The sequence below is a fragment of the Ciconia boyciana genome, chromosome 8 (genome assembly GCF_034638445.1).
Source record: "Ciconia boyciana chromosome 8, ASM3463844v1, whole genome shotgun sequence".
NCBI classification, from domain to species: Eukaryota; Metazoa; Chordata; class Aves; order Ciconiiformes; family Ciconiidae; genus Ciconia; species Ciconia boyciana.
Window position 1 is genome coordinate 14,467,515 of NC_132941.1, and position 13,339 is coordinate 14,480,853.

The 13,339-nt window shown below is 45.2% G+C and overlaps 1 protein-coding gene across 5 annotated transcripts in view; it reads right to left on the bottom strand.

Annotated features, from left to right (window-relative positions):
- The window catches only part of ATOSA (atos homolog A), a 50,983-nt gene extending 41,570 nt beyond the window's left edge, over positions 1 to 9,413 (bottom strand). For 3 of the 5 annotated variants that reach the window (XR_012043904.1, XM_072870941.1, XM_072870939.1), the window contains exon 1: positions 8,521 to 9,413. Coding sequence is in view for 2 of the 5 variants with exons in the window: in XM_072870941.1 (XP_072727042.1) it covers positions 8,521 to 8,536 (16 nt within the window). In the remaining 3 variants the exon portion in view is untranslated. The remainder of the gene's footprint in view (positions 1 to 8,520) is intronic. The other 2 variants (XM_072870942.1, XM_072870940.1) reach the window with 2 other exon arrangements.
- Positions 9,414 to 13,339: the final 3,926 nt, after the last annotated feature.

Here is a 13,339-nt window from a genome sequence, read left to right on the forward strand (position 1 = left end):
CCGGTGTAGTTACGGTAGCAATCACTACCCAGCCCTCTCCTCCAATTCTAGTCTTCCAGATACATTGTTTCTCATGGCTTCTCCGTGGTAAACAAAATTTCTTTGGCCATTTGAATAGCACCTGCTTCAAAAGGAAGAAGCTGTTTCCCCTTCAAAATAAAGCAAAACAAAGCCATACTTTTCATTAAAAGTCATCTGAAGTGGGAAACCTTGCACAGGAAATATGCTTAAAGAGTTGTGTTTAAAGAATTATACAGTAGAGAAAAAAGGATTTACCTTTGAGCAGCATGAGTGTTGACATTAATCCCTTTCCCCTAACCGTGCATTCCCAGTCCACACTGATCTTGACGATTTGTCCCTGTTCAGTTCCTACTGGTAGGAAACTCCTCCTCCTTTACTCCATGTCACTGGAATACTTACTAAAGCTCTTCTCTTCCTGATGCATCTGTTCTCTTCCCCCCTACCCCCAAGTCCAACTATTTCACCAGAATTAAAAGCCTGACTAAAAAAGCTGTAACAAAAAAGAACAAGTAAGTAGGATGTCTTACTGGGGCTGTGTCGTAAATATTCAGGGCTAACATGCAAAGAAAATGCACCGATACTTGTGGCTTTACAGAAAACTGCACAAAGCATCCACACAACGTAGCAAAAATTCACTCCGCTAACAAAGAAGCTATGCCTTCAGCGACTGCTCACCACAGACATTTCCTCAGATAGTACTCTTAGCCACCCTCTCTGCCCCTCCAAGCCTGCAGACAAAGCTTTCCACCAAACTTGCTGACCTGCCTGAAAGCGTGAGTGAGCCACGGTTTGTTTCACTTACATTGTTGGGCTAGTGCCCTGGCAGGGAACCAAGGAGAACAATACCTGGCAGGGGAGAAGGGCATCCCACCACTCTGCAAAAAGTGCGCTCTGACCACAGCAGCTCTTCCTGCACCTCTCCTTCCCCTGACCCTCAGAAGAAACCACCACCACCCCACCATGGTACTGACTGTACTGAGGATATGGGCTAATACTCACCATCCTCAACTCTTCACTTAAGTTCTCTCTCTGCCTTTCCCTCCCCCATTACACCCAACGACAAGATGATACTTGCATAGCACCCTGAGAAAGAGGCTTAATTTATTGCAGCCCAGAGAAGTGTGAAACATGCCCTAGAAGTCCTGAAGGCTCATCAGTGGGCACAAGGAATCCCTGCATGCACAGCACCATGAAGAGGTTAAACTAGCATAAGCAGGCACCTGCTTGTAGTCTCGCTAAAGAAGTTCACAGCCCAAAATGGACTTACTTACCAACCTGGTTCCCAGGGATCTTAAGAGACAAAAATCACTAACTTCACAGATACACAATGTAAAACAGATGACATGGCACATGTACAACCAGAGATTCCTTATTTCAGATAAATCCTCTTTTTTTATTATACCTCAGAAGAAAATCCAACTTGTTTTTTCCCTAGGAACAAAAAAGTCATACTTAGCAATAGGCTTGGGAAATGCATTGATCAATCCTAAGAGAAAAATGTAAGTGCCCTGTGGTTACTGGGTACTACATACCTAGACAGAGAGAGATTGGATGCCTTCCCACAAAAGGAAAAATGATAAAATCCAAATAAGGGGGGGGGGGGGGGGGGGGGGGAGTTGAAGAACTCCTCTTACTGCTCTTAAAGAAACAAAGTTGCCCAGAAGACTTCTCAGTAAGACTATTTTGTTCGCCTTTATTCTTAATAAGGGTTCTTCCATTCAGAACACCCATGGAAGTGTCATTAGTATTTCACATATGTGAAGTGCTTCCTTCCCCATGTGTTCATCTGCCTCCACTGATTCATACACAGCTCTTCTCCAAATTATCCCTGAGAACGTCCTCATACTATCCCATTACATCTTTACATTTTGAGTCAAGATAATGTAGTAATACCATCCCAGATAGCAGCTTTAAATAGTTTTGGTCCCAAAGCTAACATTAAAAGGTAATGCAACAATCACAGCAAAAAGAACTAGTCAGGCCCATTTAACAAGGAAGAAAATATATTAATACAAGCAAGTTAAGTCTAAACAATTTATTTGGTCAGAATAACACTGAATTGTTAAGAACAGCTGGAGAATTTTCATGACTCTTACAACTCAATTATACTGTTTACGAGTAGCCTTTATAAAAATCTCACTTCCAATCTTGGTACAGTTATGCATGCAGATCAAGAATAACTGCACATGGCTTCAGCTGTGTGCTTATAGCTATATTCATCCCACCCTGCACTGGTCAAGCAGAAAAAGGAATATGTAATAAATGTGAAGTCTTCCAAAGTCCAACTACCTACCCAAGTCCAAGAGGCACTCTTCTGTGTTTGCATTCACCCAGGTTTATAGACATCCTTAATTGCCTACTTATAAATGAAGTTTTTGTACTCCCTCATACAAAGGTAACCATGCAATTGTACATGCACTTCTAAAATGATTTACACTTAAAAACTGGCTTCTGTCTAAACATTAAATACAACTGACCTGCAAAGACTGAACAATTTACTACCACCTTGAAAGACAATGATGTGAGACACCTTCAAAAATCTAAAAAACATAGTTTATCAAGTATCAAATCAGAATAGAGAAAGTAATTATTATAGCTATAACTACAGTTAAACTGCAAGACCTTATTGACTAAAAGAACTGCTAGTAAGTGCCAGACTGTTATCCTAAACTTGTTGCTGATAGCATAAGAGGCCATGGCTATTTCACCACCATTTAACAGTTGCTATTAGTAGACATTTGTCAAAATAACAAAGAAACATTTTGTAAACAGTGAAGTAGACAGAGCAAGTTCTTTTAACAGATGTCATATAGCTGGTTTGTTCCCGTCAGTTACTCTGTTTTCACAGAAGATTTCTAATTTTAATAAGCAGAATTTCATTTGGCAACAAACTCGCATCTCTCATGAGAATCTGTATTTATAAATGTTAGCTTATTTTTAAAAACATTTAGAAGCTGGCAGACCTCAGATCCAATAATAGTTTCAACACTGCCCTTAACAACTAAATCCAATCTAATGTGCTTCAGCCCAGGGATCTGATCTGGCACGCCCAAGTTTCTCAGTTCAGCAAGTAAAGAATATGGTCAGAAGGGTCAGTTATATAGCCCAAGCCTATGGACGTGGCATATGCACAAGCCCCAAAATATCCACCTAAATGCCACTCCAGCAGCATCTGTTTTAGCAACAAGAGCCCGTCTGAAGGCAGCTAGTATGGACAACTCCAAACAAACAAAAAGAAAATGGCAAAGTTGTTACTAGTATGCTTTGTTCTCTCTGAGGAACAGGCATGCAGTGAAAAACTCTCACTGTTGAACATGGATAAAAGCACTCCTACAACCCTAGAGCTCCTTCTACAACAGGAGGGCTTGCCTCGCTGTCGACACTAGGGACAAGTTGCAGAACAAGTAGGAAAACTTTTAACGTAAGCAGGTATTTCAAACCAAAACTTAAGATTTTCCAATTCTCCAAATGAATATCCTTAGAATTTTTTTTTTTTGGGGGGGGGGGGAAGTTAAGCACCTAAAAGCTAAGAATTCTTCTAAGTTAAATTTTTGTAGTAGAAATTTAATAAAAGAGTATATATTCCCATTTCTTGGGTGCAAGGACAGAGTTGTATTCAAAGAACCTAGACTCTACCCTCAATTAAAAAAAAAAGGACTTGTATTCCTGTTCACTCATCCTCATCCACTGCATCTATATATTATGGGTTATCAGGACAAATCTGCTCTCCCCAAAGATTAGGGCTAGATGGCTTCATGCCTTATAAATGGAATCCGAGTGTAATATCCTGACCACCTGTCAGTTTGGTTGGTTTTTTACCTTGAACAGTTTTAGTTTTTCTTTCTTTTAAAGAACAGGTTGGTTTTATTCGAAAATAATCCACATAGGAAAAGCAGAGACCCTCCCCACCCCTTCCTGCCCATCGTCAGAGCTAGCCTCCCTCGCCACACACACCTTCTCGCACGTGCCCCTGCGCAGCGGAGCGTGTTTGCCAGCACGGCTTCCTCCCGGGCCAGGGAGCAGCGTCACCTCCAGCTCATTATCACCCAACCTGCCCTTACCTGTGGCAACCAAGCCCGAAGCATTGCCCAAACGCTTTTGGAGTGACAGCTCCACTAAGCAGGAAGCACCTCATTTCCAGTTTATTACTTTGTTTACTGGCTACATCGCTCTACCATGGAAAAGTTTAAGTGCTTTGTGACATTTCACTGAGAAGACATTATAAAATTAAAGTGTCTGTATCACAGTGCAATATAGGACACTAAAACAGCACTCATCCTTTTTCAAAAGATATTTTCACTTCCTGATCTGCATACTCTGCAGCACATCATCTTTGGTAAAAAGTTTTCCACCAGATCTTTCACTGAGTTAATATAGGGCATAAAACGAAGTCTTGTTTTCAAAAACAAGGACTTTATCCAGATCTCCTAACTTAACAACTAACTCCACAACTCCTAAACACACTGCTTCAGCTCGCTTCCCCCCAATCCCATGCCTTGTCATCCTTCCTCATAAAAATTTGAAGAAAAGCATTCAATCAACTGTTCATCTTCATTAATCTCTCCTCCAGCTTTCCTCACAGATACATCCAGAAATCCTTCAGCTACGTTTCCAACAGGAGGTACTAAACAGACTTTTGTTGAACCCAAAGAGTTATCTCTTTCCATACCAAACCATCAAATAAGGTGGAAGAAAGTCTCTTAACTCAGTTACTACAAACAGACCCAGAGGCACGTATTCGAGTTTGACTTGCAAATAAGGAAGGAGAAGAGAAAAAGCAATCTTCAGACTGATTGTTCCTCTCTTGTAGACAGAAAGCCATTTCTTTAAGTTAGGATAATCTCAAGGAGGGAATTAATGCTTCAGAAAGTAAAAGACAACTGCTTTTTGCTTAAATTGTAAGTGAAAACAGAATCGTCTCTACACAGAGAACACACAGCAGAGGAATAAACAAAGCAAGGTAATAAAGAAGTAAGAAAAGACTAGAATAAGGTGATAAAAAACAGCCAGCATGCATTTAGAGACAAACAAGCCTGTCTTCCTCCTTTAACTGATCATTCATGCAGTGAGGGGGAGGGAGGAGGAAGGAGCAGTAACTCTGAGCTATTTAGACTATAGTAAGACTTTTGATGTCTTGTAACATTCCCACAGTAAAATATGACTATACTGTAGATTCATTGAAACCACAAGATTTTTTCCAGTTGTCCACCAAGTGTACTCTAAGAGTACATAACAAGCCTTCCAAGTTTGGCAGTAAGCTATCACCCTGACATTATGCAATGTTTTCATTAACTCTGATGGTGAAACAGTGTGTTTATACAGTTTATGAACAAAGCTGAACTGGAAGAGTTTGCAAGCGCTCTGCTACAAAGTCTAGTTCTGTCTTCCAAACTCAATAAACTGGCGAAGCAATCAGAAGTCATTAGAACGAAGTTCAATAGAAGCAAGAGCAAAGCTCTGTACTTGAGAAAGGAAACAGCAGTCCCAAACATGCAACATGAAGCAGCTGATTAGGCAGCTGTACTGCAGAAACTAAATCGTGATGATACCATGGATCAAAGCTAGGTAAGCTGATATGTTGTTACTGCAGAAAGAGAAAAAAACAAAACTGAAACGTCACTCCAAAAACACTGTATGTAAGAGAGGGAGATATATCACTCTTCTCACTGGCACTGGTGAAGCCTCAGCTGAAGCAACGTGACCACTGTATTTTAAGATGCTTCAACACTTCACTTTAAGAATGGCAGCATAGGAAAGGTAAAGCCAAGCAGCAGCCATCAGTATTTTAGTTACTGCATTCTCTAGACCTGGCATAGAGGTAGTTATGTGAGTGTGCTTACAGCAACCACTGCCTTTCCACACTGACACCCCACCTGATGGGCAAGTCCTGAGTGGTGTTCATGAGACATGTCCTGTGAATGCCCTGTGCCTTTGCATGGCAAAGGAATAAGTCCACATTTTTACCTGCACTTTCAAACCTCTCTTCCTCACTTGCAAAACTGCTCCACAGATTTCCTATGCAACACTCCACATTCCATCTCCTCCATACTGCTCTCATATATTGCATGTTTATATCTGTAATTTTCAGGCTTTCCTTATTATAAAGGGAGGTAAGTACTTTAGGGCCAAAATTCCCTTTTTTCTTCATTTCTGCTCATCCCTCTCACCTCCTTAAATCAAAATATTTTATAACATTTCCCACTGTTAAAAAAGCAGTTGCACATTTAGATCTCCCCGTCCTTCTTCTGCACCACCTGATTTTGCTGGTGATAACAAGAATCTTATTGGTAGTATGACAAAGGCTAAACCATACCTTCTCCCAACAGGCCTGGGCACTACAATCGTATTAAGTATAGTTTTAAGCTTCATTCTAACTACAAGAACTACATCTCTCTGCTCCAAATGGATTCTGATATAATTGTTTCTAAGAATGAAAAAAACCCAAAACATTTCAAGTCTTTTAAAATCTGTTTCTTTATGTTCACTTGGTGTGCAGATTTGCAGTCTTCTCAGGATTTTGAGGGTCTGTAGAAAAGTGAACTGTGGCAAGCTGAGTGGTCTGCTTCTCCCCTGTCCTTTGCTATTAATTTGCGACGATTGGAAGCAGGTGACTGCACACTTGACTGCTTGCATCCTGTGGTGCAGCTGCTACGCAGAAAGCAGCACATGTAAACATTTGCATGATTCGTGCCTCCTAAGAGTCTCTGTGGGCCGCATGTGGCATTTAGGCAGCACTTTCACAACGCCCTTTGTGCATGGTATTGCTCTATAGCTCTCCAATGTTTGGCAAGATCCATGATTTATTTCAAGATTTTTGTGAATTATCGTAAAAGAATTTAAGATAGAACCCTTCTGAAGGGTTTCACCCAGTGTGTGACAGACATTTTACAATGGATAGGAATCTCAATTTATTAACTGTCAGCTTAGAAAAAAAAAACCACAACAACCCAACAACCTAAAAACTTGCTTTCTTTACAAATTTGGTTCCCTCTACATCAGATTGGTTAAAAAAAGGGCATCTGATCACTTATCATACAGCAACTAAAAATGTTTCCAACGTTCTAACTTTTTCTGACTAAAAATTAAAGAATAGACAAAGGTCATACAGAGGTTTTGAACTGCTACAGCAGAACATCTTAAAGTTGCAAATATTGACTTGGGTTTTACCTGGCTATTTTGAAATTTTATTTCACCTTGACAGTAAATAGTTTTTAAACTTTAGGGTCTGGTATTAAAGTCTAAAGAGATTCTAAAAACAACCTGCCTTGCTGCAATTGATCAGGTGAAGGTTTAAGCAATTAAGAAACAAGGAGGAAAGCAAAGGGAAAAGCCCATTTCAAATCCCTAGTACTTAAACCCCATTAATTTATGCATATGTTGACAATCATTTCTGTACTATCATCACACCATATAATCCTTACAGCATATCCATGCAAGAAATCCACCTATCAGTGGTCATTTATGTAGTATCACTATTAGCAAACATGTCATTAACAAACCTAATTAAGATGTGTACGTCATGTAAGTGTTAGTATTTAATACACAGATATCTAAGCTATATTGATGTGCTTCTCACAACACCAAAGTGATTATAACACAAAAAGAATGTATTTTTAAAACTGAAAGCGACAAGGAAAACAATAGAATCATCAAAACTTTAAGAAACCCAAATATCTAAGCAAGGAATTTTTTGTAATTAACACTCAGAATTCTACGATGAGCATTCATAAGATTTGTTTAAAAAAATAATCTTGCTTTAACTAACAGGAATCAATAATCACTGGTCCTGTGGATCAAAATAGAAGTCATGACATATTTTCAACTCTAGGGGCATCAGCAGCTGTTGCTATACTGCAAAAGAGCTGAAGTGTTATAAACATGTACATAGACAGTCGACTTTATTTTTCTGTAAAACCAGATGTCAGTAATCCCGATAAGATAGTAACCAAATGATCGTGAAAAATTAGTATTTCAGCATGCTTGTTACGATACATCTCCTTTACAACTGGAACAAAAAACAGCCGGGTTATAAAACAACACAGATGGAAGTTATGGTTATTTTCAGGGTGGTTTTCAGCTACATTTTGACATTTTTGTGCATGTGCTGGCATTGTCTGCCGATGCCCGATTTGCCTTTGACCGACCCTTGCCTCAGCACTGCAGTTCTGTGCTAAGAAGCCGACTGTATTTGACACACAAACCGCAGCATTCCCAGAGCCAAAGGAGTTCGCTACGGTGTTTGTCTCCCTTCCATCCAACCAAGACAATGGAAAGCCGAAGGGCAGGCAGGACACCGGGCAGTTAGTCACCTTCGGAGGGTACCTCCACAGTACCAGGAGCATTTCCCGAGCTGAACCCGCGCACCCGGATTCTCTCCCATCCCCCAAAATGGCAGGGAAGGGGACAAGGAAATAGAGCGACAGCACCGAAACAAAAATACCAGGCTACTTCCAATCCTAGAAACAAAACAAAAAATAAATATCTTGATAAACCGTTTACCTCGTTCCGGCTTCATTTTCTCCGTTTCCTCAGAGAGGTCTGAAAGGAGCCGAAGCGCTCTGCTGCTCTCCCCGAGAAGACTGGCTGTGGCTGCCTCCAGCTAGCGATATTAACTGTTTTTCGCGTGTGAAAACAATAAGCCGGAGGCCGGCCGCGCCGCCGGGGGCTCGCCCGACCCCGCCGCTAGCAGCTGGGCCCGCCGGCAGGCAGCGGCCGGGGGAGGCTGAGCGCCGGGGGCCTCTCCCCGCGCCCGGCCAGGGTGTCCTTCCGTGACACGGCGCCGAGCGGGGCTATTTATAACCTGCCGGGGAAAAAATCCCACAACAACAGACCTCGGCTCACCCCCGGCCGCGCCGGCTCTGAGTCACTGCGGCCCCGGGCGATGGCAGCCCCGGCCGGAGTCCCCTCCCTCCCGCCTGCCCCGAGGAGGGCAGCGAGCAGCCCCGCCGGGCCCCCCCAGCCCGCGGCCCCCGCCCCGTCACCGGCCGGCGGCTGGCGGCGGGGGGCTGCCCGGCACCTTCATCCCCGGCCCCGCCGCTGCCACCCGGGCTGCCGGGCCGCGTCCCCCGCGCTTCGCCGCGGTCAGACAGCCCGCGCCTCCCGCCGCCGCGGAGCGCTGCTCTCCATGGCTCTGCCTCCTGCCCTTCCTGCCCTTCCTCCTCCTCCTCCTCCTCCTCCTCCTCCTCCTCGCCGCTGACTAACTCCCCTCCTCTCCGCCAGGCACTCCCTGCCTCCCGCCGAGCGGGGCACGCACATCACAGCCCGGCGGCGGCGGGCAGGGCAGCTCGGCCGCGGGGGACCCGCCACGCTCTGGCCGCCTCGCCGGCCGCCGACAGGAGGGAAGGCGGCAGCCGCCCGCCGGGACCGCGGGGCCCCGCTCCGCTCCGCTCCGCGCCCGCCCCACGCTCATCCCGCCCCCGGGCCGGGCCCAACCGCCCCGCCCCTCGCCCGCCTCACGTGCCCCACGGCGGCCAATCCTCTGCCCTCACTTCCTGCCTGGGTGCCCGCCCGCCGAGCAACTCGGTTGTCATGGCAACAGAGCGCCGGCCCGGCTGGGGCCTGCCGGCGGTGGCGGGCCCGGCCCGGCCCGGCGGCGGGGAGCGCGGCCGCCGCTGCCCTGGCGGCACGCCGCCCCGCCGCATCGCAACGGCGCCGCTGCGGTCTGTCGGTTTACCCAAGCGACATCCTTCCCCCCCGCCTTCCCCCGCCAACTATTTTGGCAGGCAGGTTCCCGCCCCGTGGAGGAGAGCGGCCCCTCACTCACCTGGCTCCGGCGGAGGCTGGCGCGGCCCCTCAGCCCGCTCCCGTGAAGGGCCTTTCCCGCACTGCCGTCAGCCGCTTGCCGGCTCTCCCTCTTCGCCCTGTACAGCAGCTACACAGGTGCTCTCACGCTGGCCGCCCGCATTTCCACACGAGCGCGTGCCCATGGCTGTAGGGACTTTTATATATATATATAGGCGCCGGCTGAGCGGTGATTCAAAGTGTGAACGGCCCGATCCGCAGGAGGTTGTGCCCCCCGCCCGCTCACAGCGCCCGGCCAGAGGAGCTGCGAAGGATGGGAGGAGGCCGTGTTTGTGTCCCTGGCCCCGGGGGAGGCCGCTGCCCTGGTGCCTTCCCCTCACAGCCCATTGACTGCCCTGCCTGGCAGCGCGGTGCTTGACGCTCGCTTTACACTGATAACTATTTTGTGCGGAGAAACAATGGAGTCAGCTGGGCTGTGGTTACACAACCGCCTTAATCCAGCAGAAATTCAAGTTGCCCCGAAAGGGACGGGCCTGCGCCATCCTTCGTTTCAAGGCCTGCGTGGCTGCCTGGCAAAGCAGGTCAGGAACCCGGGCTGCTGAAGGCGGACCTCCCCGCCGCTGCGGCCCTTTCCGCACCCCGAGCCCGCTGTGGCCGGCTGCAGGCACACTGCTAATGCCACCACGGAAAATGGGGGAACAAGCTGCTGTGGCTATGGGGCTCCCTCTTTCACCAGGGGCCTAGATCTATGCAGGCTCAAGTGGCTGTGGTATCATGGCCTCATGACAGCAGAGGGGAATGGGTCTTTCCCCTTTCAGGGGAACACCCTAGCTCACTTGGAGATCGTACCAGGACCAGGGCAAGGCCCACAGGCAGCTCTATTACCCTGAGTTGGACACAGTCAGATAAGACAGATGGGATGATACAGGCCTCTCTTGCTTTAATGTGGTCCTACAGCTGGGATATACACAGACACTGCCACGCCTCCAGTCGTTAACACTGGCAATTCCCTGCCACTGTGATTATTGTTTACAAACACTTCCATCTTACAGACACAACCCTATGGGAGACACTCACTCCCTACAACAAGGTGATTTATAAATATGCGCATCTTCTGCCCTTTCTAAAGAGAAACAATGCGCATGGGTCAGTCACTCCCCACCCTTTCTGGTGTGCCGGGATCCCTGCAGATGCACGTACAGCTAGGATCTGCGTAGCCACCCTCTTCTCACAGCCACCTGAGCAGCCACTGGAGATATTGCAAAGAATGTAAAATTCCAGAACAACTCAATTCTACACTGTTTGGCTCATATGAACTGCATCTTTTTCCCTCTCTCATTTATCAGTTGTACATCATTACACTGGGGGGGTGCTTCACAGAATAAACTGTCCAGTAAACACCTCTCATTTCAGTCATACCCTGAATTACATAGGCAAGTAGGAGGGTATCACATGCAGTGCTTTGATATTACACTCACAAGTACATGAGTGTCACTTCTGTTGCTGTGTGACTGCTGTAGATGTGTTTGGTAATTACAGATCTCAGAGCTCTCCACCGGATGCAATATAATTGCAAATGTGGCAATCCAGAATTATAAAAGGAGGAATTTGACTGAGCAATAAACACTGTAGATGTATGCATATGTGAAGTTCAGCATGACTACACTGGGCATGATTCAGCCACCTGTCAGATCCTGCTACTGGTGATAGTCATCCTAATGAAAAGTCACATCCTTTAGGCCACTAGTTGTTGCTGTAAGACATTGCAAATTAGTTTGTAGCTTGTTCTAATATTGGTTTTACAGTCAAAATCAAATCTGCCTTTCTACTGTTTAACTACAACTGTAGCTATTTAACTGTTATGCTTCGACATAGTATTTTTTAATAGTTTTTAAAGTCTTAATCTCACTGTGGCACTTTTTTTTTAAACAACTCACCAGACACAAATAGGCCCAACTTCCAAGAAAATGCTCTCTCAAAGCACTTTTTCCATAGTGTTTTCGTAATTAATGAGACAAATAGTAGGGGCACAGTTTCCCATTACTTCATGGTTCTTCTTAGGATTTCAGGCCAATGGGAAATGTAGGTGCCAGCCTGAAAACCACTTATCATAAAAAAAAAAAATTCTAAGGGATGTGACAAGAGCAAGCCAGGTCTGGTGTGCAGAGTCCTATTCTACGTGAGTGCATAGAAGATTTCAGGGTCAGCTTCCCCTCTTGAGTGAGACCATTTCTGGACCCAGAGACCAACAGATATGTCTGAGATACCTGCTTCAGGTCCTGCTTCACTTCAGACAAAGGAGGACAGTTTCCCTTTTGACCACATAGATATATAACAGATCTGAAAAAAGCAGAACAGAAAACTGAGAATGATTGGAGAGATCTAATTATACAATATTTTGTGTATAATATTAAAAGCAAAATAAGGATAAACATAGACTTAGTTTGGCTAAAATAGCTAAAAATGGCCTTGAACTCATAACTCTCCTCCCAGTCACCAACCAAATGATGAGCACTGCATGAATACACAGAGAAAATATGGCACAAGGGGCTTCAACCATGGGAATTCGCTTACATATACTTGGAAATTTTTTGAGAACAATGACAGTACTGAAATGCATTTCTGACCTCAGAAGCTGAACATCAAGTTTAAACATCTGAAAAGCGTATGGCTGCATTACGTGTCACACAAAAGCAGGATTAGCTTAGAAACACTAACAGAACTTTAACTGCCCTCCCACTGCCAGGTCTAGACCAACGCATACTTCTGGGAGCACGACCAGGGACAAAACCAGGTTTCTTATCAGTTTGTGTCTCATGGTTAATTAACTTTGGTGACTAGACAGGTGAGAGCTTCGGCTGCAGCATCCACGCAGTCACAGCAGCTCTCGCACATATGGTCTCTGGTGTCAAAAAGCATGATTTTCGGTGGCAGCCTCTTTCTCAGTGGGAACCTTAACAGAGGCACTCTGCCTCCTTCTTCTCCTGAAATGCGTCAGACCTTTCTTCTCTTATGAGCACTACCCATGTGTGAAGCTTGGCTGAAACTGGCCATCAGATTTTTTAAAAAATCCCTACTTGGGGCGGCATGACACAGTGTTGTCACATAATCCTTGTTCATATAGAAATGAAGGTTTGTTTTTTTTTTAAAAAAAACCAAACAATATAAATGTATGGCTGTGTTTTCTTTCAGAACTTCAGCACTTCACACTTTTGGCACAGTCCCTGCAACCTGGAACAGAGTGTATTTTAGGTTATATCCCCAAGTGTCTTTTCAGCTTTAGCTGTCAAAGAAGTGATGTCTGATGCAGCAGGTCAAGATTCCTGTGATTCCTGGAGGCAATTACTGTCTGTTAAGTGATGTGGCACAACTGCTTTTGACATGGCTGCCACCTCTGTGGTGTAAAGCCACCACACTTGGGAGAATATTATAGCCAAAGGATGAAGACAATCAGAAATAGACTAGAAGATACAGTATGCAATGAAACAAATTTGAAATGTGCTAAAAAAAACCTATGAAGAATCAACTGTCATTTAATTGTCACCAGTAGTAACCACTTTGGAAAGAGCATTAAAAT